The 27,395-nt window shown below is 39.1% G+C and overlaps 1 protein-coding gene across 4 annotated transcripts in view; it reads right to left on the bottom strand.

Annotated features, from left to right (window-relative positions):
- The window catches only part of LOC106518097 (growth factor receptor-bound protein 10), a 69,902-nt gene extending 49,989 nt beyond the window's left edge, over positions 1-19,913 (bottom strand). For 2 of the 4 annotated variants that reach the window (XM_014009198.1, XM_014009201.1), the window contains exons 1-3: positions 19,690-19,884; positions 13,258-13,361; positions 4,366-4,459 (exon numbers count right to left, since the gene is read on the bottom strand). In XM_014009198.1, the coding sequence (XP_013864652.1) occupies positions 4,366-4,459; positions 13,258-13,308 (145 nt within the window). In that variant the 5' untranslated portion in view covers positions 13,309-13,361; positions 19,690-19,884. Of the gene's footprint in view, positions 1-4,365; positions 4,460-13,257; positions 13,395-19,689 lie in introns of all 4 variants that reach the window. The other 2 variants (XM_014009199.1, XM_014009200.1) reach the window with 2 other exon arrangements.
- Positions 19,914-27,395: the final 7,482 nt, after the last annotated feature.

The following is a 27,395-nucleotide window of genomic DNA, read 5'->3' as shown; positions in this document are numbered from 1 at the left end:
TAAAATATGTATTATGTGCTTCTGTTTTTTAATTCAGGAGATTATGAAAAAATCCTTCATTTTATGGGAAGCCCCTCTTGATTCAAGAGAAAACTCCAGTTTTTTTAAAAAAAATGGCTGCTTATTAATTAATTGTTAATCAATCTATAAGATAAATCAAATTTAGATTTATTCATTATCAATAACTTGCGTCCTTAAGGAGTAAACTTAATTTATATCTACTCATATTCATGTAATTAAGTGTTTTAATGATTTGGCTGATTAATCGAAAAAATAATCAACCGATTAATAGATTATTAAAATAATCGTTAGTTGCAGCCCTAGGTAAAGGCCTCCACATACTCCCTCGAGGTGTGTGTGAAAATGAATGCCGAACAACCACAAGACCACACATCTAGTGTTCAGCTTCAGACCGAGTTTGTGGAGGTCCTATCAGAATTATTCTAGATAGCTTACCCATTCTTTTTGATCCGTTTGAGCCTTTGAAGTCTGGGAGGTGCTTCAGAGTTCCTCTGGCAAAAAGTGTTTTTAAAATATCTTTTGTCCTATATGACATCACTATACTCAATCAAACCTAGCGATTATGTATCTGAGCTGCTGGGGGTATTACTTATTCATCGTAGGAATGTGTTTTTATGAACTTTGTATGTTTTTAGTGTTGTGCTTGAACTGTTCTGTACACCAAAAAAAAATCAGATTTATAAAACCGTGCGTACGCACGTTTCTGCGCACCTTTCATTTATAATCACAGCCACACCTCAGAGTTTGCGCACGAGGTCCTGCCTCAGGTTCTACCCTCTACACCAGTGTTTTTCAACCCTGGTACTCAAGGCCCTGCATGTTTTAGATGTTTCCCTGTTTCAACACAGCTGATTTCATTTGGTAACTAAAGGTTTTTGATGAACTGCAATCACCTGAAGCAGGTGTGTCAAAGCAGGGAGACCTCTAAAACATGCAGGGCACTGTGCCTTGAAGACCAGGGTTGAAAAACACTGCTCTACACGCCCACACTCAACCATAAACAGTCAATGCAAAGTACCTCATGAATGTTAAGATGTATTTAAATCAGTCAGCTGATCAGTGTAAAAAAAGTGATTGGCTCAGACATGCTCCATCGTGCATCTGGAGGTTGACAGGTGCTGACTGACAGCTGCTCGCATTAACAGAATGTCTGTGATCAACACAAATTTTCCCTCATTTTGCAGGTTTACAGACGTTTAGAGCAATCTAATGATTTTTATCAAAAACTCAGCTTCAAATTAATTTTCTCTGAGCCTGCAGGACGATAAAAACAATAAATAAAATTAAACAAGTCAGACAAAGTTAAGTTCACCGCTCTTCTCCCCCGTCCTCCCCCTCCTGCCTGCTCTGTTATCTGCGGCTGACCATCTCCTCACCCCCCACCCCACCCCACCCCGCACGCGCATGAGAAATACAGACATTAAAAAGTGATTATTTTATAACACATCCACGCTGGAGAGGGCGCACGCACCCAAAGCGTGTTTTGCGGTCGTGCTTCGTTGAAATGTTTCTTGTCAGGGAGGGGTCTGTGGGTCAGGAGGAGGAAGGAGATGAACTTTTATTAAGATTTAAGTTTTTTTATTTCAAAGGTCCTTATGGCTCAGCAGCAGAAGCATAAATTATACTGTTAAGAAAGCTAAAGTCTATCTTAAATGCAAGTCTGATTATGAAGTGAAATTAAATATCTGACAGTGATCATTACACGGTGTGGCTATAATTCCTCACTTCACCATCTGTGTCGCAGCTTCCTGTCTCCATAATGAGCATCCGCATGGGTCAGAGCTGGCTGAGGCACCACACATTTTCACGTCAAGTTTGCATTTTATAAATCACAACTTTGGCGTGAAAAGTGGCGTACGCAAGTTTCTGGGCTCATTTTGTGCATTCGCAAGTTTTATAAATCCGACCCCTGGACTATTAGAATTACATCAACCTGAACCCATCATCAACCTGTGCAGTTAACTGACTGGAAAAACAACAGCTGATGATGGATCTGAACAGCTCCAGTACTGTCCCATTTCTTATTAATTTTCCTTTCTCCTGCACTGCAACCATAAACTCTTGTGTACAGATCGCTGAGTTTGGTGAAATACATGTGATACAGATTGGTCCCTCTTTGTGCACCTGCATCTTTTTACTCTTTATTCAGCTTCACAATCATTTGAATTGCACGAAAAACTGGAGAAGAAATTAAATTCTGCAGACGGGACCTGCCTTCACATTTTATCAAACTGTTGTGGAGATGAAGGTGCAACCAAACATGGTGAGAACTGACCGGACTACAGTGAAGGACCCAAAATGTTAAAGAGATGTGGGAACATCAGAACGGGCTCTGAGAACTTGTTTTTTTCAGGGTCTGGAAACACAACCTTTGGCCTTTTTGCACTGTTTAAACCTAAGTTCATTGTGTTTCTGTCGTCTTGTTTTTAGCATCATGCTGCTGGACGGTCCAGTTCAACCTTCTGTACTTTTCCTTTGGGCTTGATGTAGTTCATGTCACAAATAAAATGAATAAGATTCTCTTGTTTTTGATATCATGATCCCCGCCCACATCGAGGCAACACTCTGCTCAAAGCAAACAACCAGGGTCGAGGTAATAAAAACTGTGACCGAGCTGGGCCAGACCTTTCAATGCAAAACAAACATTAGTTCCCTTTTGTGGTGCTGTTAATTATCTAAAAACCCTTGAATTATGATAAATAGGACCATCTTTTTTTATTTGACACTTATATGTGAGTCATGCATTAACATAGGGCTGGGCGGTATGACCTCAAATTCATTTCATGGTATAAATTGAACGCCTTCACGGTAAAGGTATACATATACTGCGGTAGAAAATTATCATAAAAAGCAAAGATAATGTAATTTTTAGAGCATTTATTTTGCAGAAAACTGTAATCATAATCAAACCCAGCATTTTTGCTGTAGTGCATATGAACATAACAGAAGTACAACAGAATGTTTTATACATTGCAAAACGGTTTAAACAGCAAACAAAAACATTTCTCAAATTTTCAACAATTTCAAAATAAAGTGGATGTTATAAAACGACAACTTTTCTAGAGCGGTAGGGCAAATTTTTGAGGATTTATTCTCTACACGCGTTTTAAAACGCTATATTTCTTCATTTATTCTCAGAATATTTCAAACTCCTCCTGCTCAGGTGTCTCTGCACTCGCAGCCCTGTTGACACAGGTGTGATGACGTAACTGACGACAGGACGGTAGAGGGTAAATTTCTACCGTAGGCCAACTTCATGTCGTTTCTACCATCTATCGCAGGGTTTTTCAACTGGCGGCCCGCGGGCCGAGTGACCAAAGTTCAGCCCGCCAATTGGTTCATTCATCTCTTAACCCCAAACCCCTGGTTTTCTACTATAATTACTCTAAGTTCTTTTAGTTAAACATAGACATGTTTGGTGTCTACAGAAAAGTCAGAACCTTGGCTACAAGCTGGTATAAACCATTTCTATGCATACTCAAGACAGTTAAAACTACAAGCAATTGAAGATAGAACTATGAAAGTGAAAATAAAATTGGTTTAAAAATTTTGCAAGTCAGAGATGTCAGAATAATATTTGTGTCAAATAGGAGGCATAATGTGTTCTTTTTGTTTTTGATATTGTTGAATTATCACTACTTTTATAGGGTTCTGTATGTTGTATTCATGATTAAAGGCAGCAAAATAAATTATTTCAAAGATAACAGATCTTTGTAATACTTGGTTTATTTACATAATGACTTTAATTGCTGGATGTTCGGCCCCTCAGCTGTTGACCTGCAGAAACTGTGGCCCCTGGAGCAATTTAGTTGAATAGCCCTGATCTATCGCATTTACCGTGCAGCCCTGCATGAACATAATGATGACTTCACATTTAAAGACAACCACACTACACCTGTTTGAACAGGGTTGGATCACAGCAAATTTGGAAATGTCCTTAAGTGTATCTTGCTACTTTCCACATAACCAGTTGCTCTTCTTCAGCTACGTCAGGATGCAGCTATGCTATGCGACGATGCTCAAACAATCGTGCAGCTCCAGTTGTAGTCTAGTTTGGTACAACAAATCCTGCTCCAAATTCTTGAAGGCAAAGCCATGCTGATGTTCTTCAACCAGTACCCCTGTTCACTACCACCACAAATATATTTACTTACTTGAAGACCTAGCCAAGAACCTGCAAAGACCATCAACATTCTGTTGTTTTTAAGACGACGGCGCTGAGTGAAGGAGGCCGAAACACATTCATCAGCACGTAGATGTGTTTGTTTCTTTCATAATGTACAACAGTGATGATGGGACTGAAGGTTAATCCATATAGTTATTATAAAATTTCACAAAAAATACCATGGTGATGTGGCGAAGCTTGGTTGGCTGAGCGTTGATAACCCGAAACAATCAGCTCCTCTGGCCGGCGAGAGGAAGTGTGCTCCATCTTTTTCTGTCAAAAAAAAGGAGTTATAATTAATGAAAAAAGTAAACAGGTAAAAAGTGTGTTTGTAAACACTTTTTGGAGTTGAAATGGTCAAATAAAGTTCAAGTCTCTGCCCTCGTTCAGATACAAAAAATAAAATCTTTATTTTTCACACGCCGTTATGTGCACAACATTTTAAAATCAAAAAGACAACATCCCTAATGCTTAAAAACACTAATACATCTGGAGACATAGCGTCCCATTCCTCACACATTGTCTAAATTAAAACAGCCTGAAGGAAAAAATAAATAAATAAAAAATTGCTGCAGGAGGAGAAAAAGGGAGGAGAAAAGCCAGATTTTAAATCTTCCCTTTTCCTGGAAAAAGAAGAACGCGGAAGCTTTGCTTCCAGGAACTGCTCGTGGCCAGAAGTCCTGCTGTGCATGCATGTACATACACACCCACTCGCATCTCCCCTCTGCACTTCGAAAACATCCATAAATGCCAGGAGTTAGATTTATAGCTCTGAGAAGAAGCAGCCAAAAGTTTTCTAAGGAAGATAGCTTGGCTGCGGGGCCTGAGAGCTGACTGCAGGCTTCAGCTAGGGCTGTGGTACAACTGCTTGGATACTAAACTAAATTCCTGAACAGCTTCACTTAAATTTTAGTGTTTTTCCAAAAGTCTGAGTCAAGAGAAACGTCTTTATAATAAGATGTGGATAAAACAATCCAAAAACAAACTGAACAGCTTAAAATTGACCACTCGCCCATCAGCTTGGCTTCTGGACCAACATTTCACAAAGCAGAAAGGTTTAGCTGTGTGGGGTTTGAGGAGGACTGGAGTTCTGGGTCCAGTAAGAGTTATCAGTAAAGGTTCTATTAACGTCTACCTACAAAAAAATGACTCCATCCATTCAAAGCACTCTTCCAGTAAAAGAGTTTGTTTTAATGGCTGCTATCCCTCATAAAACCTCACTATAAAATGTAATGCACTTTCCCTGACTCTACAGTCTGAAAGTCTCCATCAAATCTAATTTAATTTTTAAGTGGTTTGGAGATATCTCTCAACCCAAATCTTACCTGAAAACCAGTAAGTGAACCAATGCTGAGAATTGAAACTGAGGACTGTAGGTGCCATCTGCTCCATCACAATGAGGAAATTATGACAATGAGAATATTTAATGTGTAGTTTGTTTTTATATTAACGTCAGTGGTTATAAAGAATACTACAATGCATGCAGCCAGGTCTTTGGCAAGTCAAACAGAAAACTGTCACTCCTTCCAAAAGTTTGTGAATTTCTTTAAACAATTTGGATTTATATCCTTAATTAAATGTAAATATCCCATTATCTTAAAAAAAAATCTCCCCTGGTGCGAGTCCATAGTTTACTTTCAAATGAAGCATGTTCTCCCATTAGACCCTCTTCACATTGATGATGACCCTGCTACATCATTAAGACCCAAAATAAATAAATCAAACAAGTTAGACCTTGATGGTTTTTGTAACGTCTTGGCAGGGTGTTCAGGCACAGTGGGCCTCCTCTGACCCCTAATTTACATTACATGCGTTCCGTCTCCGCTCCGCTGCGCAGGTCGCAGCTGTGCGTTTCAAGTCCAGTTTACATCACCTCCGTTCCGCTCCGACAGACGTGTAGGAAGGAGATTGCGAGATAAATTCAGTGATAAATGTGGAAGTCACAGCAAAAAATAATTAATTCTGTGAAAGACGAACTCCAAACACAGCTGAAAACAACGATATTAAGGCTTTTGGTATCTATGTTGAAACTGTCTCGCTGTCGGCTTTCTGAAACTTCGAATTTCAAAATAAAATCCACGTGTATCGTGTGTACACATAGCTTCATGCTACATTTCTATCTGCTTCCCAAACAGAACGATACATTCTGACAGCACTTGTGTAGAAATATATCCGTATATTCATTAATATAGCTGCAATTTCGACATTATTCCGACAAATTATCCAGCCTAAAGTGTCTTATTTTGAAAATACGGACGTTGTGCTCGTTTCTTTTCCCGTTGGTGCGACATAATTTTTAAAAACTGACTCCGGCGCAGCTCCGGAGTCTAGTAGAAATAGGATCTGTTCTAATTTTGACGGATCGCCGTCCGCTCATCACCACCCTGCGCAGCCAGTGTAAACACTCTCATTGGTTATTATGGGTGCGTATTTGCTGCGGAGGTCGGACCGGAGTGGAGCGGAGAGGGAACGCAAGTAGTTTAAATTAGGCGTTAGACATGTGGATTCATCTTTGGAGGTAGAAGCAAATACACAAAGTTCTCATGTGACGTTAACGCATCCGGGAACTTTGTCGCCAACCAGAATTTGTGAACATAGTTAAGAGTAGCAGTGCTTTTTAGCTTTTTATCTAACATTCAAAAGTAAACTAGACTCAACAGAAGTTTGAGCTAATTCATAGGATTTTGATAATCTTGAAGAATTGGGTTGACAATGTTGTTGTTCTTGACCTCTCTTTCTCTATTAGCAAACATCCTACCTTTTCTGTGACCCAGATGGTTTCCCTTTCCTCGAAAGCAGAACGATCTGCCACCGCTAAACTGAGTTACTAACATCTGCAGACATGTATGGGACGAATAGCAGCCCATGTTTTTACATTAGACACAATGAAGAACAAAATAACACAAATACTGACTTTGGGGAAGAAACTTTCTTTTCTTACGTTTGTCATTTTTGAGAGGCTAGCCACAACTCAATTAGGCTACAAGTCTCTGAAGAGACAGAGCTGTGTAATGCATTTTACATGCTTACTAATGCAAATCTATAAACAAGTAAACAGAAAATAAAGAGAGTTCCTTTTGGCCTAACCAGACAAATCTCTGGCACAGACCCAAAGTTCTCACAGAGACAGACAGGCATACACGGGAGACGGGGCTGGAAGGGCGCCCACATTTCCAACCATGCCCAGCATTATGTATATTATGTAAGTACACAGAGGAACGGCTCATTTGCTCCTTATTTACACAAAGATATACCTCGAGAGAAACTCTACTGGGTGAGAGTGCCACAGATTCTAACATCATGGGAAGCTTTGCGTAAGAACAAATAGTAATGATATAAAACTCTGTTTAGTTTTTTTTTCTCCACAAAATGCAGGGTGGAGGAATGTTGTTTTCTATGGAGACTCAATTCACTATTCAGTCCAGTCTTACTGGTGCAAAACCCTTTACTGGAAGCTAATGTGAACAAATCCAACTTAATGTTAGCTCAACGGGGCTCAGCGGTCCCACGGTTTGGGTTAGCAGGGAGCTCCGTGTTTGCACCTCCACTAAGAGCATGAATAAAGCAGCTGAGGTTACGTAACCTCCGCCGTCCCGTCGGTCCTAGTAAAACGTCATGACATCAATTCCACGCTTTCATGCCTGTCACACAACAAAGTCCACAGCTTCTTATTGTTGTTTGTTTAGCAATCTATTTATAGACTTTCACAATGCTCTTTAGCCAAATTCTTTAGGTTTCTGGAGAGCTGAAGGGGAGAAAATCCAGGCTGACAAACAAAGGGCTCATTTTGCAGGAGTTGGACACTGGAAGTTGGGTTTGTTGGGTTCCAGAAATGGCATTTATCACCTAACAGGGCTGCGGACCACTGACTGTGAAGCAAGACCCATTGATTCACAAAAAGTTTAGCTACATCTACACCCATGCCTACCTTCTAATGACAGCAGTAGTCTAAAAATGTTTCTAGCTAAAAATAAATAAATAAATAAATAAATAAATAAATAAATAAATAAATAAATAAATAAATAAAATATCTTCACAGCTTGAGCAATTCAAAGATTTTATATTAGTTTTATAATTTAAGGCATGCATGAAGTCAAAAAGCAACCAGACGTCTTACTTTTTTTTAGCATTCTCTTTTAACATACCATTTTCTTATTTAACACAAAAATTAGACAATGTTCTTGAACCATTGCAAAACAACATTAAATATTGTTACTATTTATTTTATAAGTTTGAAATGTCTACATTATATGCACCTGAAACAGTTAAATACATACAGCAATGTGTAAAAAATGTAAACTACACAGACTTTCTCCTAACCTAGTAAAGTAGTCTTAAAATATTTCAGGCTCTTTAAATGTCTTTCAGTTTCTCTTTGGACTTGGGCTGCTTTTTCACTCTATTCCTTGTGTCATGTCAGCAAATTTTCATGACATGACAGAAAACATGGACAAGTAAAAGGACAAAAACATACACTGTGACATACAAGTGCTTAAAACATTTATAAACTGCATCTGAAAGTCACATCTTTAGAAACCAATTTCAAAAATCCAGCAAAAACCTGAGACAATGAGTCCTCTTTCAACTGATCATCAATAGTACGATGTGTTTTTAGCTCTTTAAGAACTAACATGTTGGTCCCAAAAACAACATTTTAATCTGTCAAACTCACCTGTGGTATAAATTCATCTAAAGAAAGTAGGGGTGCACGATAGTTATCGGCCCGATATCAGGGAATTATGACGCCATACTTATCAGTCTGATATCATAACAAACAGAACTGATAATATATGTACATATTTGCCAGTGCAGCGATGAGAATGCGTGTTTATTTTTATCCGTTTTGCTCAAGCCGCTTCCCGTCCGACACGACACGAGCAACGGTCAAGTTGCGTCAGAAAAAACAACTTTCTCACTAGAAAAATAATTAGAATACTCTGTGTTGAAAAACAACCAGTCATTTTAAGAATTATTAATATTATTTTAACAATTAACCCTGTATGTTACACACAAATTTTATAATTATAAACACCAGAACAACTACTCCCAATTTGAGAACATGTAATGTCCTTTATCTGCTGAATGTAGCACAAAGTCCATCGCTAAAATGCTAACAACAAGCTAGCGTTCAAGAACTCGTCGAGACTTAAATCATTGCTGAGGCTTTTGACAAATCCAATAAAATTGCCAGAGAGGATGCAGATCTCAAGGAATTTAACGATGGAAATGATGACAACCAGCTGTTCACCCTCGCTAAAGACCGAAGCTTTTATCTCTTTGTTAGCCACAGTTACCATGCTGAACAGCCGCTACCTCTGTGTGTCTTCCTTTAAGTATGATGCGGTCGTAATTAGAGATGGGTACCGAATTCGATACTTTTTTAAGTACAGACTGAATTCTGTCGATACTACCGAGAACCTATTCACCTAACATCAAACAGTACCATGTTTCGGTAACTAAACGCATCATTGCAACCGTATTGGCGTAAGAATCGTGAGTTTTCCATGCTTGTCATGAACACAGCATCGCGCAAGAGCGTAATGACGTCAGCAGCCGCTGGTTCAGTAAAGAGAGTTCAGTCTGAATGTAGCTTGAAAGTCTCGCAGCTCCTGGAGAAAAACTCGCCGAACAGACCGCCTCTGAATTATCTGGTGGATTAATTATCTTGTGAGCACGACGTTTGCTTGCTCAAAGTAAATAAAGTACGGCCACTTTCTTTATTTCATCCACCAGTAAACAGAGACCAGCAGAAGAAAACAACAGAGGTGCTTCCCAACAGTCTGACCTGAAAGAGCACAAGCAGCTAACTTGAAGCGTTGGGCGCGTTTTGGATGCTCAAAACGTAGCTTGAATACCTTTTATTTATTTAAACTCCATCCTCTTTTGTTTATTTGATTTAAACTTATTTGCCTTCCATGGACCTCCATCACACAATTTCTCTAGCGGGGAAATGACCTCAATAGAAATACATGGAGCTGGATTTTAATTTGTGCAATAAGACAAAACACTACATTAGTTGTTTTCAAGAGATTTCACTTTAAAGAAATGTTACACAACTGATGTTTCAATACATAGAGTTGGATGTTGTCTTGATATTTCTTAATTTTATATATTGAGAAATATGTTAAAAAAATAAAAGTTTATCATTCAAAAAACCAACAGACACAAAGTATCGAAAATTGGTACCGTTAAGTACCAGTACCGATTCCCAGGTACCGGATATTGGTACCGAATCGATTCAAATGTCAAAGGTACCCATCCTTAGTCGTAATGCATTCACACTTTGATTGACAGGTTATCATTTCTACACTATTATCTCAGAAGCACTGTTTCAGGTAGAAAAATGTTTGAAATCATATTAATAATGATAAAACTACTACATTGTATCTAACTTGTGTTAGTGCATTATCTGTTTTGAACTTGTGGAATGACTTTTTCTCTTTTGTTTAAATCTGAGATCAGTGTTAAAGGTCTTTTTTATAATGTGCCTTATTTAAAAAGATGGCCATTTGAGAAATTGTTTTGTTTGATATACTGTATTTTAAGAAGTGTTTGTTTGCTAAGAGTTTATTTCAAATGGTATAATTTACAGTGTCATTTGGTTTTGGTGTTGTTTATTTATGTTATGATCTTACCCATTTTTGACTAGTCTTATCTCCTGGCATGTTATCGGTTATCGGCCATTAGAAGGAGAAAGTTATCAGTTATCCGTTTCAGTTCTTAAAATGAGTTATCGTGCATCCCTAAAAGAAAGTGGAACAAACAGTGTCTAAGAGAGGTTCCTGGTAACAAATATCTAGTAGACCCATTTTTGAAATGTGTTTTTGCCTAATTAGCCGTAATGTGTCGACAACCCTGGTTCATCTCTTCAGTTTAGACGCTTTTTCAGACCTAAAAGATTTGTGACTTAAACAAAAGAAACGTTCTCCTGACAATGGTATGGTACAAATACCAGACTGAAAATGGGGAAAAGGTAAGTCAATGTTCCAACATCCAAATTGGCCTTAAGCTTTGTTCATTCATTTTAGTATGAAATATACAGCTGCTTGATAGTGTGAGAGCAGTAAGAGCTATTACAGTGAAGAGGAGACGTTTTGTTTTTAAAAAAATTACTAAATTCAAACAGTTCTGTGTATTTTCCAAGAGTTAAGGGGACTGTTGTTCCCACTTAGGAGCAGTTATGAGAACCTATGTTTGCTTTCTTACCATCAGGAGAACACTGGTTGTGCAACACTCAGCTGACAGTCTGCACAGCCACAACACTTGTGCACGTGACACTCACCACAACAATAACAATGTTGGATGTGAGCATTAAGGAGCTTTGATTTAATTTTTGAAGCCTAAACTTGACAGAACGCTACAAATTTATACTGTAGGAACTAACGACAGGTCTACCTTGAAATTCTGTTTTAATATTACTTATCCAATCAGCTTAAATATTAATGACCCAACTATATTCCCTTGCATTACTCAAGAGAGTCTATTAAACTACAAAAACGTTTACTCTGAAGCAAAAGCCATAATAATACCTGATTATAGTAGTTTTAAGAACAAGCAAAATGTCCACAAGGCTAGCAGTGCAAAAAAAGCGAACTATCTCAAATAGTTACCAGAACTGTGTTAATTTAGCTTTGCATAAAACACCAACAAGACGTCACCTTGTTCCTTAAAGTGCCTATAACATGCATATCCTTCAAATACAAAAAGTCAAAGAAAAAAGCTTTATATTTATGAAACTTGTTGTAAAACACACAATTTTATTCACTTTGTCATATAACTTGCATATTTTCTTTTTAATTTGGCTTGGACAAAAACAGGAACTGACATCAAAGGGGATCTCTTTAAGAAATCAATTTGTCTGGTCTTTGCTTATTATTAAACCAATATTGTTTGAACTCTGACACTTCTTCATTTATCTCTGATGGTGATTTAAAATAATCTAAAGAAATATCAGCTTTTTCTCTACAGTCTAACCACTGTAGTAATGCTCTGTTTACATTCAGACATTCCCCTGACATCACTTCCTGTTACTTCACATGTGAATATCTCCACACCTGTTCATCTCAGTGGCATGAAATGTTTATTGTAATAAGTTATTAGTGTTATCTTTTCAAAAATGCATTAGTATTTATTACAAAAAAATTGATGTCACAGGCACTTTAAAGCCCTGTCACACTATAATGTTTTAGACAACTTACGCAGACTTTGTTAAACCTTTGTTGTGACTATTTTATTTTGATCTAATTGTTAGCATTACATTATGCATGCGTCCAAAAGAGGCTTCCAGTTGATGTTTTTAAAATCCATCTTCAGCTTAGATATCTTTAGTGTTGGACAAATATTTCATAAGTTGTCTAAAACGTTATGTAACAGGGCCTTACTCAAAGAAGTAGATGTGTCGTCATACAGGTTCAGATCCTGAGCAAACTGAAACTTGTGAAAATCCAAGGAGATAGTAATGCTGTTCCTCTCCTTCTCTATAACTAAACTTGATGTGTTTCACTGATGGTGTGACAGAGACATGCTGCACTCAAGCTACTTTGGGTCTCCCAGCAACCTGCGCCAAACATCGGCTTGAGTCCTGCACCTTCTCACCTGCTCTGCATCCCACCCTGCTGTGAGCAGCACACAAACCACATCATATCTGAGGGGCCAGCTGAGTTTTTAATGAGTGTTTATAGCAAAACTGCTATTTTTAGATACCCATGTATTACTGTAAAACACTCAGCGCTAACAGAGCACCATAATGCTGATACAGTAAACTGAAGGGAACATTGTTTCTGTTGAGTAACAAGGCTCTACTCCTACTGTATAAAAAAGCATTATGTCTTAATAAAGACAAACACTGGTCCATAGATGACACTACATTTAAAATGTTATTAAAATATTCTCTCCCTTTCAACTAACATATTTTTAACTTAAGTGTTGCCAACTAATAATCACATTAAAACCACAAATCAGGTACTTTTCACCCAGGTTGGTGCTCACAGGATTATTTTATGTAAACTAAGGTTTAGAGCAACAATAAGCATAATCCTGTTTCATGCAAACACAACACTAAAAAAGCTCACCTGGTAGTTTGAGTGACGTAAGAAGTAATCAGGACATCCTGCTAAGGCCATGATGTTTGTTCAGTGTTCCCTCTCACAGGGAACCCGCTGGTCTCTTCAGCACCCTGCACAGAGGAAAACAAAACAAGCAGGAAGACCTAAATCACTAAACCGACTGGGCTTTATGTTTTTCTTTTAACACCGGAATTAAACTTAATATTTAAATAGTAGCATCAATAGTGCATTTAAACATGTATTTTTCAGGGCTTCCTAAAAGAACATTTCAAGAACTTCTTGGCATGAAAAGTCGCAAACTTATCGACAATTAACAACCACATTCAGGCTTCAAAGTTGTCTTCTTGCAAAGCCACTCAGGTTCAGTCATGTACAGCCAGGGGGAGTATTTCCCCACTGACACCCAAGCTAGCCTGATGACAGACGACTGGTGGGGCCTGGTCTTTGGCAGTCAAGTTCTTCACTCGGACCTGTAGCAGAATCTTGATTCTAATCCTGCCACGTTCACGTAAAAAAGAAAAAAAACACACACAGATATGCATTTTGGCTTTTGTGTGGTTTGCAACACTGTTACCAGTGCTCTCCAACTGCAAGTGGGAGTTGTCATGCACACAAGTCAGACATTTCTGGTATGCTAACAATGACACCCCAGAGGTACTAGCACACGCAGCACTGTTTTGTGCACAATATGTTGTTAAATATTATAACACAAAAAAATCTTTGGGGAGTGGGGGTAGGAGGATAGGGCAGCGGTTCCCAAAGTGTGGGGGACGCCCCCTAGAGGGGGCGCTGTGCCATTGCAGGTGGGGCGCAGCTTTGACTGAATGGAGGGAGGTACACTTCGCTGCAGCATGCAGCTCGGGGGCGGTGACAGACCTTTCCGTCGGTGCCATACCTTATATGGAAATGGGACTATTGCATTCCGGAAATGAAGGTTGCTCCTTAAAGACGCGGGAGTAAGAGAGCAAAGGAAGAAGAAAGGAAGAAGTTAGAGAGTTTCTTCTACTCACGTTGAAGTACTCAGAGCATTATTTATTAATTTCTTTTATCCACCTCCCCAAACACAGACCCTCAGGTTAACCTCACAGGTTTAATGCCTAAGGTTAACCTCACAGGTTTAATGCCTAAGGTTAGTTTGTTACTGTAATATCCAAAAACAACAAAGATTTAATAAAGATTGGAAAAAGAAAAAGGGACATACCACGTGACATAACACGTTGTGTAGCCATTTCCTTACTGTAATTTATTTTTATTAAACAACAAAGAACACACAAAATGATACAATGTACAAACAAAAAGGCGTATTTCAAACAAACAAACAAACTTGCATAAAAGAGAAAAAGGATGGGTGCAAATAAAGATAAGAAAGTCCTTACTGTAAAATTTGTATTGTTAATGTTGATAGTGTTCAATAGAAAATAGTGTCACTAGCGCCCCCTTCATTTCCGGAATGCAATAGTCCCATTTCCATATAAGGTATGGGACCGACGGAAAGGTCTGTCACCGCCCCCGAGCTGCATGCTGCAGCGAAGTGTACTTGAATGGAGGGGAGGTGGAGGGGACAGGTTTTTGATGGTTATTCTTTATCAACAAAACTTTTTTTTCCTCTCAGGGTGTTGTTCATGTTTAAAAACCCACTTTGCACAGAAAGTCTTTTTTTAAGTTTTATTGAAGCAATGTTGAACATTTTAACAAAGTTAAAAAAACATTACACTTAAATAATTACGGTTAAGATGTTTTTTTAAAAGGTTGAAATTTCTTGCAATCTATTTCTTTTTTCAGTTTTCTTTCATTAGTTCAAATGTTATAGAAGATTTTGTGGTGAGAAATAAACTAAAATGAGTTTAAAAACAAAATATCTGTGTATGTGGTTGGAGACTGTGTGTGTGGACGGGTTTTTCCTACAATGTGGGAATTTTACCAAAAAAAAAGCAGCCTCACGGGGACCGAAGTGCATTGTGGGAACCAATGCCAGGTCCTCATGGGTCCAAATGCAAGTTATGGCTGTGGGGTTAAGTTTAGGACCAAGGTTTAGGTTAGTTTTAGGGTCAGGTAGGTACCTGCGAGGTTAATTTTAGGGTATATGGTCAGGGTTAGGATATAAAGGCTAAAAAACATGAATGGAAGTCAATGGAAGGTCCCCACGGGTCGAGAAATAAACGTGCGTTTGTGGTGGTTGTGGTGGTGGGGCATGAAATTATTTTTATAAACCAAAGGGGGGCCCATCAGAAAAGGTTTGGGAACCACTGGGATAGGGGATGATTTAAAAGCTTTTACATCTACCCAGGTTGCAGTAATTTGCTAATGTGCAAACAAAAAGTGTAATAACTTACTGCACATTGTGACCTTTATTGGGGGGCGGGTGTTGCTGCTGGGGGAGTGAGGCACCCCCCGCTAGGGGAAATGCAGCCATTTGTGTCTAAGAAAAATAGGTTAAAATTCAGGGTGCACCGATACATTTCCTTACTTTTCGGAGATCATCCAATCCTTGGATAAGATCAGCGAAGATCCGCGGAAAAGATCTGCTTTTCTACCCCCACAAAATCTGAAAATCAGCCACTATCCTCTTTTGCTTGCTGTGAGCACTACCTAATGCCCAGTTAAAACAAGTTTGTACAGTTTCAAGGGTACTGTTCCACGTATTTCAATAAAATAACATTTGAACATTGAAGTTGTATTGTGATTTTATAACATCTGACAGTGTCAGCTATGTAAAAAGTCGTTATCAGACAAAATCGGAATTGGCAGGTCAGACTTTTAAAAAGATCGGAGATTGGCAAGAAAACTTGAATCACTACACCCGTAGTTAAAATTCCCATGTGTTTGTCTGACTTGCTACCAACTAAACTGTGTAACAACGTCTACTCGATTAAGATATAAAAATACAAAAACCCAACACCCGTCTTTTATTTAAACAAGAAAAAAAAGCCTACATGTGCAAACGAATGGGGATGCAGGGATGAACATGTATGAATTGAGTCCAGTGTAAACACAGTCATTGTGTATCACACTAAAACACACACCCACACAGAGTCAAGTCCTAAACAAAAGCCTAGGGCTTAAAAATAAAGAAGCAACCCCCTCGTGACCTCTCACCACCTGCAGCCTGAGGAGGACTGACAATGAGTGGGGTGGGGGGTGTCTGTCTTTAAGCAACTTAACCAGGATTCAGTTATAAATTTATCTGCTGCAAACTGTGCACATGTGTATTCAAAGTGGTCTCTCATGTTGTCACTGTTTGTGGAAACGCTGAGTCAGCGCTCATACTGTTGCTTTCCTGTTTATAGTTTCTTCTTTGTTTTTTAGCAAAACAAAACTACCGTACTTCTACAAACTTTGTGCTATTTTAGTTGTTCATGCACCAGAACGGTCGGCTCTTTCAGGAACAGTATGTCAATGTTTCCTATTATCAACTTTAATAAATTAAAGAGGTCTTTACATCTTTTAAAAACATTACGCAACACTCCTTTTAGCTACCATTCAGCTACCATTAACTAGCCTTTTGCTACTTCTAGGCTAGCAATCTGCTAATTTTGGCAAGTGTTTCTCTATACAGTATTTCAGATGTGAGTTAGAATTTTGTTACTTTTAAATTTTAGCTGGCCTTTTTCAACGTTTAGGCTTTTTGGTAGCTGTCTGCTACTTTTATTATCATACTACTTTTAGTGTTTTGGATAGGAGACTGCTACTTTTACCTTGAATTAGTTATTTTTAGCATTTAGCTAGTGTTTTGTTCTTGTTGGATTCAAAGTAGCACTTTTCTTCTTTTAGTTTTCAGCTAAAAGCTTTATCTCTAGTTTGATAATAAGTTACAATACATCCTGCTCAAAAGAACAACTCTTTCAGAGGAAGAGCTGACTTCATGCATTCTTCATGTTTGTTCTGTGGACGTCCCGCCTGCAGTTCCTGCAGCACAGGGTCAGCATGCAGAAACCTACACATGCACTCTAAATCATAAACCCACTTTCTCTCTCAGTGTGTCTCCATTGTACAGGTCAGGTCATTATATAACAGATATCAGATGATTCAAACAATAACTCTTCCTCCTCCTCCTCCTCCTCCTGCTTCTCCCTTCACCCCACTAATTACCGTTTCCACTGGGGCTCTGCTATCTTTAGGCCGCTCTGCTGACTGGGAATGCTTGTCTAAATGTGTAAGCAGAGTTGGACACACTTTGAAAAAAACATGCATTTATTAGGAGTGGAAATGGTGTTTTTAACTTTTTTCAATTTGTAATTTTAACTCCTGCATTCGAGGCTCAGGCTGCTCACACCAATCGAAGTGCTGGCCAAAAGGGCAAGGCCCTGCTGATCATCTGTGCAGCTAATAAGCCTGGAAGTGAAGCCAAAGCTCCGAGTTCTTGACATTTAGTGACATTTGTGCTTCCTCCTGCAGAGACAGGGAATAATTCAGCTTTACTAGTCAAACGCTGCAGATCTAGAGGAAAGTAAACGGGCTTTGGAGCAACTTTAATAATGCCACATGTATGATTGTGTTCGTCCACACAACACACCAACAACTGTGGCAAAATGGCAAAGACTGCATGCATCTGTCTTAAAACTGGTCTGTTAGCAAAATATCCCAAACCACTGAATGATTTTAATGAAACTTGCAGTGTTTATTGGTGCATCTTCAACTGCTTAATTCAATGAGCATCATATTTGAAGGTGGCCACCAGAGTCCAGTTACAACATAATAATGACTCGGTCAGTTTTTTAGAGACTAACCTAAAGTTCGGTGTGATAGTGAGACTGATCCCCAACACAAAATCTGAGTTTACGATATTTCACTTGAAATGTTGCTGTTAACTGTTGAGTCCATTCAGGCTTTTAGTAGATTAAGCCAATGAACCACTGGACAGATTTGATTAAATTTCCAGAAACGAATCCCTGGATGTAACAAATTCAAGATGGCTGCCACAGCCAACTGACTTTAGTAAACAAAAAATGGCTTTAATTGCCTAATTTCAATTGTGCTATTTTGATTCTTGCAGGGAGCCACTCACAACACATCCCACTTACTACACATTGTTAAAGATCTTTGCTTAAACCTCAACTAGCATTAACTGTTGGAGCCTGTTAGCAAAATATCTTAATTGACTGGACATTAATTTAATGTAAATTTTATCTTTTGTCTAATTCAAGATGGTCACCACAGCTAACCAACATTCACTGAGTTACAGCTACAGATGATAGTGACTTTTTGCAGATATTCGATATGCTGATATTATTCCACACTTACCGTAATTTCCGATTCCGATATTAACCGATATTACAAATATTAAGGTGACATCACATATCTCCCTCATGTCAGGGACACTATACTTTACTGTGATACCCCACTGGAGGCATTCCATAGATGAACATTGTCTGTACAAAATAAAAACCATTTTACTGAAGTTATGGAAAAAGTGCCATATTTATTTTTAATATTTTGTCTCAAACAATAGTTTGGATCATGCTCTCCCTGAGTTAATCCAGTTTGATGATGTCATCAATCGCACATCTCTGGACCACAAGCCTTTTTTAACACATTTTGGTCAAATCCAGGCGTTAATTTATCGGGCTTTTGTTATCAAAAGAAAAACTGATACTGATATGTAGAGATTTTATATTTTTATGCCAATATCGGACCGATAATATCTGTAGGCCGATATTATCGGACATTCCTAATTATAAACACTCAATAGCTATTCATTTGACTCGATTAATTTTGCACTGAGTCATTCCCAACTTGGAGCACAAGCGCTCAAATGAGACTGCACATATTTTCAAGGTTCCATCAAACCAGCTACAACTCCATTTTCTCAACATAAAATAATTTAATAAGGCCTTAAATCAGAAAAAAAAAATACTTTTACTTTTTATGATTCCTGAAGTAATTTGTCAGAAACACTGGAGTAACCCTAGCCGTATAAATCCTCTGAATGTTATTTGATCCCCAAATAAATCTTCTGTATGTAGGTAAATGGAGAGAGAGCAGCTCAACACACACTCCAGAACGTAGCAGCTCCTCAAGCATGCTTTCTGGTCCTGACAGCTCTGCCTTTCCCTTTCCTTACCTTTCTCTAGCTCAAAGTTAGAGGAGAAATAGCGACTCCAGAATTTATTGACCAGCAGTGATGGAGCATGAAGGCTGACTCATGTGTTGACTTTCCTCACCAGGACCAAAGCACGTGACCCGAGTCAGGTAGCTGATTAGGAAAATAAGTTTCTGTTGAAAATGGTGGTCCTTCATGTGTGCAGTGAAAACCTACACTTTCTGACACGGTCAAACAGGGGCAGATAATTAAAACAGACAACTATAATAAGCCTATTTATATATTTCTGAGAGTTAAAACTGGTAAATTTAACGACTTCTGCACGCCCAGTGAGCGTCCAGCAGTGCGCAGCCATATGGAGAGAGACTAGTTCCGAAACAAAAACTCAAAGTGCTTACTGTTCCGTAAGAGGACGACGAGGCTCCAAGACTTGGGTCCAGGACGCACAGGGTTCGGGTTCGACCGTCCGCGGCTGAGTCTCGGGACGAACTGTTTCCTCCCCCCGCAAAAAATAAATAAATAAATAAAAAATACGCTATGTCCGCTGCCGAGCCGTCCTCACCTTGTCCCCCCCACCACCACCACACCGCCACCCCCAAAGTCTCCCTCCCTTCTCCGACCAGCTGACTCTGCTCTGGCTCGACACGCACGCGCGCGCTCACGCTGGGGCGAACGTGCTCGAACGAACGCGCGCTTTCACCCTCGGGGAGGAGCTGAAAACGCTCAATCTCTGAAGCAAGCCCCGCCCCCTCCGTCTGTGTCCGACACAATTAAATAAATTAAACAATTATTTAAACAGCGGTGTTGATATTTTACACTAGTTTTCAATTGTCATTTAAGTGTTACTATTAAAAATAATAATATCATTGATTTTTTTCTTCTAAACAAATATAGTAAAAGTGCAAGATACATATTGAAACCAATGGCATTGTTTTCTTCATAAAAAATGGACTTAAAAAAGAACAAAAGGGAAATAAATCAACTTTTCGGTGCGGCTTCAGTATTTCAAACTTTGTGCATTGTGGTGATTAGGGAGCTGAGCTGCAAAGCTCTCCATGGGTCCACTTCACAATACCTGAAAAAACAAGTTCACAAAACAAAGTAGTTGGAGTTGCAGTAGGAGTTTTCTCCACTGTTTAGCTGCTGGACTCTCAGACCAGATGAGGGAGACTGCACCTCCACATCAACAGGAGCCAGTTGAGGTGATGCGTTTGGGCCTCTGCTCCCTACACAAGGTGTTCCCGGCATCTCCAACTGGGAGGAGAACCTTGAAGACCCTGGACAAGCTGGAGAGACTATCTCAGTTCAGGGGTTGCACCAATGCAGCCTACACAGACCACAGACCATGAAGGCCACGTGCTCAAAACACAGTTAGGCTAAATAATGTCTAGTATTTGGATGACGAATGTTTGCATGACCACACACTACCCTGTTACCATACTGTTTCTACTACAACAACTACTACTACTACTACTACTACTACTACTACTACTACAACTACAACTACTACTACTACTTTATTGATAAAGTGCCTTAAAATAACCACAGGTGTAACAAAGGGCCATACATGTAAAATAAAAAAAAGCACATAACAAACATTAAAAACAATAAAATAGTGTTACGTTTTATATCACATCACCCACAAAAGTCTAAAACTTGGAACATGTATCCACACATCTTTTCACAGGAAGTATAACTTCACAAAATTCAATGTATTTTTAAAAACGTTACATGTAACGTCACAAAAGTCATTAATAATTTAGCTCTGTACTTGTAATTTCATCAGCTAAGTTGCCATATAGCAATTTTTTTCGGTCCGTGATGACTTCCCAAACGCTGCCTTTTTCTTTTTCCTGCAAAGTTTTCTGACAGCACAACAAATCCTGAATTATTGTGAGCCACAAAGGATAATCAGATGTATCTTTGGTTTTCAGGATTTTGAGGACTGCATTTGGCATGAGAAAGAGCCCCTGAAATGGGACAGCCTTCAGAGCAGTGCAATGACTTAACCGGCCTACAAATACTCACTACGTGGACTGTGGCCCCTGAACTGAGCCACAGCCACAGTCTCCTAGCTGGCCTGGGAATGCCCTGGAGTCCTCCTGGAAGAATGGGCTGTGGACAGAGAAGTCTGGGCCTTCCTTCTCAAGCTGCTGCCTCCACAATCTAACTCCCAAACAAGTGTCAGATAATAGATGGAATATTAATGGATGGTATGTGATTAAATCAATGAGCTACAAACTGACAGAAAATAAATTAAAAAGTTCTAAACTAAAGCTATTACCATTTTTATGTTGGAGTCAGTCATATTGGAAATTTCAGAGCTGAGCTCCAATTTTCTCATCCAAAAATCTAACTTTGAGTTTCATACTTGTGTTTTATTTTCCTGCTTAAAACTTGGAAGTACGAACTTTAGGTTATTTAACACTAATTTATCCAGATTGATCAATTAAAAACTTCTAATTTAAAACCATCTGACAAATGCTCCACTACTTCACCTCAGGGTTTTTGTGGACGGCATCCTCAGTGGTCTTCTGTGACAAATCATCAGGTCTGTCAGGTTACATATCAGAGCTGTTTAAGACTTCTTTAATGTGGGATAACCTCAGTTTTGCCTGCAGTTCAGCAGTTTTTCTGATTTAAGTGTGCAGCTTAAAACTTTAACTAGCATGGCAACCACTTCTTTAGTCTGGAAACAGGTTAGCCTTCTGTTATTAGTATTTGGCTCAAAGAAACACTGCAGCTAAGCCATTTATCATCTTTATTACTAAGCATACTTCCCAACTAAGATCAATCCTTACAAGTGAACCACCGCACAATGAAACTGTTAGAGCAGAGTAGCCAACAACAGATGCTTCAGATTCTGGCATAAACACAGTTTAGTCTTTTTAACGAGCTATACAGCATTACATAATCCTTTAGACAACCCTTTTTCAGCCATTCATCAGCCATCACACCTAGAACACATGTTTGGGTTGACAGCAGAGATATTCACATTGCTGCACATAATTCATTTGTTTCTCGAGGTTAGACATTTATGGTCTTATAATGAGGCCTTCTTCAGATGACAGAGGGAAAGCTCTGATGGGGCAGTAAAATGCTTTCATCTTCCTCCAAGCAGACACCCTCCGGTGCAAGATAAGCAAGTCTGCCAGAAATGCAACATGTTCCTGCTCATACATTATCTAAAGCCTACACGTTCAGCCATAGGAAATAAATGGTACTTCTTTTAATCGTAGTGTTTTACGAAACAGGACATAGTATAATTTATTTTCTGCTGTAGATAAATGCTGTGTTTGGGATCAGTGGGCCTCATGCAAGAACCGTTCGTATGCACAGATTTGTTCTTAAGTTGTGCGTACGAGTGATTTAGGAGAATTTGTGGCATTCACCAATGTTTTCGTATTCTAAGATTTTTTTCAGATACGAACAAAATTTACGAGTGGTCCAGACCTGTCGTATATTTTACGAGCAGTCATTCTGCTGTTATCCAGACAGGTTTTCTTCACTAATAACTTTATATTTCGTTAGTTTGAAGATATTTTGAGTTGAAAATAAATCACACTCCATAATTACTGTATGTTGACAATAGGCTATTCTGCTTGAATTAGAGTTATAATTTTAAATGTAATAATTTAGACTAACAATATAAATTGTCCGTCCGGCTGGCTTATCTGCTATCGGTGGCAGCAGCAGAGAGACCCCGCTCTACCCAGCGACAATTTCCAGCTCGTCCTGGGGGACTCCAAGACGTTCCCAGGCCAGAGGGGAACATAATCCCTCCAGCGAGTCCTGGGTTTTCTCCTAAGTGTCAGACATATTTTGAAAACATTTTAAAATGCTTATTTCAGAACCACATCTGAGACCACCTGCGACCGCTCTGCGCGCGCGGGGGGTGGGGAGGGGTGTACGGTGCGCAGCGCCGTGGCTTCTGAAAAAATGAAAATGATTTAACACAGTTATTTATACTTTTAGCAGCTCCTTTTGTTCCACAGCTGAGCTGCTAAAAATGACAGATTTTCTTTTCTGGATCTCTGACAGATGGACTTCAGTCTCTGAACTCGTAAAGTTCTTTTTAGTTTTCGCTGTCATTTTTCATGAATGGACACTTACTGATATCTGAGGTAGGAAACATAGCCTTATATGATGTTTTTGGGGTGGTAATTATGCTAATCTCCTCTCGCGTGCATGAGCAGCTGGATGCAGGTGGAATTTACGCAGCTCATTTACACACTTTTCCTGAAGATAGAAGAGTTTGTTGAATCTGACGTGACATGTTCGTACGAACCCTTTGTACGAACAAAAGTAAGAGAAATTTAGGATAAGAATATGAACATGTCCTTGCATGAGGCCCATTGTTCTTTTAGACCCAGTTTAGTCCAAGCTTCAGCTGTCAAACAGATGGACTCACATTTGACCCCAGAATCCTTTGGTCTACAGAAGAGTTTGTGGTGGAGTCAGGTCGACTCTATGACTTCAAGGAGCTCCAATCATCACCCCTCCACCACTGTGCTGACAGCTGTAAGGAGTTTCTGCTGGGAAATGAACAGCTCTAGGAGAGAAATCCAGACATTCTTTTCTTGAGTGACACTTTCTGGGGGACTCTGAGACGTTCCCAGACTACAGCGTCCTGGTCCTGCAGCTCTACTCCGAGCTCTTGCTGAAAAACAGAGCTATTCACTCTATTTCTAAGTCTGAGCCCGGTCACCCCACGAAGGAAGCTCATTTCAGCCACTTGTATCTCATTCATTCGGTCATGATTCATGCCTCATGACTAGGTGAGGGTTGGAACAAAGATAGACCTGTAAGTGGAGAGCTTTGCCTTTCAACTCACCACGACCGACTGACACAATACCCTCATTACTGAGGACGAGGCCCCCATCGTTTGTGGTCGTGTTTGTTTATGCTGAAAGTTCTCAGCCGCTGCGTTTTGCTTCATCTACTAGCTTCCAGAATCCGACTGTTGTACCCGGAAGCAGACATTAATAAAGATAGTCAAATGTCATGGATGGAGATAAAGCAAACAGAACAGACATTGTGCACGGAGGAATCTATCTGATAAAAACTGTACAGTTTTAACCAGGACAGATTTGTAGACAAATGCACGATGGAAATCAGAGTTTGTTTTTTTCCGGAGTGTAGACTCCAGCTGTAAGAAAACCCAGTGCAAAGATGAATACTACAGCTGGAGGGATTTCCCAGGAGCTCAGTATCGTGTATCTCAGGGGCTGTGAAAGGTGTGTGCAAAACAACAAAAGTCCTGGGGCAAAGCTAGACTTTTTTGCAAGAGATGGAACAGGGGTGGCCAAGGCGTTATTTAGGGGGGGGAAACACATAAATAAAGTACACGATCCTGGATTTGAAAAGTCAAGATGGCCACCACAGGCAGTTTCAAATGTCTCCAATTCAGCAGTTTTAAGAAACAATGAGCTGAAATCTTGTGTGATAGTAGCTAAGAATTATCTAAAAAAAACATGCTGATCACCAATATACAATACAGTTAAAACATACATTTAAAATGGTGGCCAAATGAATTTTGAACTTTTATAGTTGCTCTTGCTGTCTTACTGTTTTGCCTCTAGACATTTTCCAATTTTCAGTAACTAGTTTTTAATCCTAGAACACACAATTGTTGTGTTTTAATAATTCAGTTATTTAGAAACGTTAGTATTGTTTTTCTTCACACTGATTTCCCTCTACACCAGACAATACAGATATTTAATCTGTTTTTGCTCTAATGGACCATATTTTATTGCCAGAAGCAATCCTCACACCACTTGTCAATCATTTAGGGGTGGCACCTGGGGTGGCCACGCCTCTGGCTCCGCCCCTGTGAACGTTGGACGACCGTTGATCGACTGTTCAGCTTTGTATCGAATATATTGGACCCTTCAAACTCCTCCACGTGAGAGACAGACTCCACACGAGCCAGAGCTGAGGGGTCTTCTTGTTCCAGAAGTCTTAAAATCATTTTTAGGTGCAACCTTTAATGCATGAAAGAAATGCACATCAAGTCATGTTGTCATATTCTGTTGAGAGAGAAGAGTTGCTCCCCTGCAACGCTTCAAACACACTACTTGTTCAGTTTCTAACTCTTTAAACTGCACAGTGAGGCTTGAATAGCTTGAAATGTTTGGATTTTTTTCCACTCGACAAGATCGGCTGTCATAAATGTTCTCCAGCTACAAATAATCTTTCCCTTTAAATAGTTTGAAAAGTACCTTTAACCCTTTCCAGTCTGACAAGCAGCAATAATTAGATCATTGCTGATGTCTTTCCTCTCTGTGTTTGCACATCTTCATGCTTCAGAGAAGCAAACAGACAAAACTCCTGCTCTTTATATGTGATCAGCAGCTCCAGGCTGATACCAAACCTCTGAAATCCTACAGAAACAATAAAGGTCGGACTCAGTTTTTCACACACATCTTTTCCATTTTGGCTTAGTTCTTATTTAATAAATAATAGCATGGTGGACTCCAGATCAAAGGAACCAAAAACATCAAGCTTCACTTTTTGTTTATGAATCAACACCAGGAGGTTCACTGGAAAAACACATGGACTTCAAAACCACATGGTAGTGTTTATGCTCCAGATGCTGGCTGAACATCTCTGACATCTGTGGCAGCTCTCTGGCAGTTGCACTCGTTTAAGTACAGATTGTTGTTTCTTATCAGATTGAGCGTTTAAAGCGGTCTGTTATATTTTTAGGTGAAACTGTGTGCGCTGCAGCCAACACAACCCACCATAGAGTTTGTTCTGGAGGGGTTCTGTGATGGACAGGCTCACAAGGTCAAAGGTCATTCACTGTCCCCCTTGGCTGCATATTTTTGCAAGATGGTGTCAGTTCTGTCAGAACATGTTGGACGTAAAGATGGGCTGGTGTAAAACAAATGGTGCATAAAGCTTTATGTGGATTTTTTTATATATATATTTAAATGTAAAGAAAAAGATTTATTTTCACAAGTTGGCCATTCCTCACATCTGACATCATCATGATGATTGCAACACATCTTCATAACAATTTGTCAGCCTGGGGTGTGTTCTCCTAGCAGTGAAAACTTTATTAATAATAGAAACTGGATCAATATGGCTTTATTGATTGCATTTTAGATAACAGGTTTATTGTGTTGTTTTGGCATTTATATCAAATGAGCAAAGGCAGAGTCATGATGTTCTTTCTGGGAGTTATTTCTAACATTAGCTAACAAAAACATAAATCAAACACGTTTTGTTTCATGTTGGACATCTAAAATATTAGATACTGTCAACATTTGATCAAAAAGGACACCAGTGGTTCTTAGTTGAGCCATAAAAAATCACATTTGGACTCTTTCTTTCTAATATAAAGCACTTTTGGGATTTGATCAAACCAAAGCTGGTTTTACTTCACACTCCTCACGGCTCAGTAATCCTAAGCAAAAGCCTGTACCTGTCTGACCTCTCTAATCAGTAACATGAAACTGCTGACCACATGCCCACATACACACACAGACACACATGTCGCAACATTTGTGAAAGAGGTTAGGCAGTCAACTGGATAACTAAGTCTCAGGTTTCCAATGGCTGTCTCAAGGACGCTTATTCTGCCAATGAGCTGATAGTGTTTCACAAAAAGCATCTGATTGGAAATGTTTTTTAAAGAATGTTAATATCTTGATTGGATGTGTTAAATAATTCAAAGCTTTACATCATATGGCAAAGTTTTAAACAAGGGTCTTGTCCTCGTCTCTCAGCTATGACTGCGTCAAATTATAGCTCCATGTCTGTGAAAGTGACTGAGTTAGATTCTTGTGTTTCACTTAGCTCTGGCTGCCATCTTACATCGAGATGAGTCCAAAAATAGTTAGCTGTAGCTTTACATTCAATGGTTACTGTCGTGTAGTTGTGTTAAAATCTGCCCACTGGTTCATGAGATATTTTGTTAGCAGTCAAACACATCATTGCTTCTCTTTCCTGCCATTAAAGTAGGTATATTATGCTTTTAAATCCTTCTTATTCACATTTAAAAGGGGTATTGTGTATATTCCAGGCACACAGTTCAATTCTATACCACAATCATAACTATTACCGTCAGTTGTTGTGAAAACATTGGATATAATAAATA

Source organism: Austrofundulus limnaeus, unplaced genomic scaffold, assembly GCF_001266775.1.
Source record: "Austrofundulus limnaeus strain Quisiro unplaced genomic scaffold, Austrofundulus_limnaeus-1.0 Scaffold56, whole genome shotgun sequence".
Lineage (NCBI taxonomy): Eukaryota > Metazoa > Chordata > Actinopteri > Cyprinodontiformes > Rivulidae > Austrofundulus > Austrofundulus limnaeus.
Note: the sequence above shows the minus strand (reverse complement) of the source record. Positions and strands in the feature narration are given on the sequence as shown.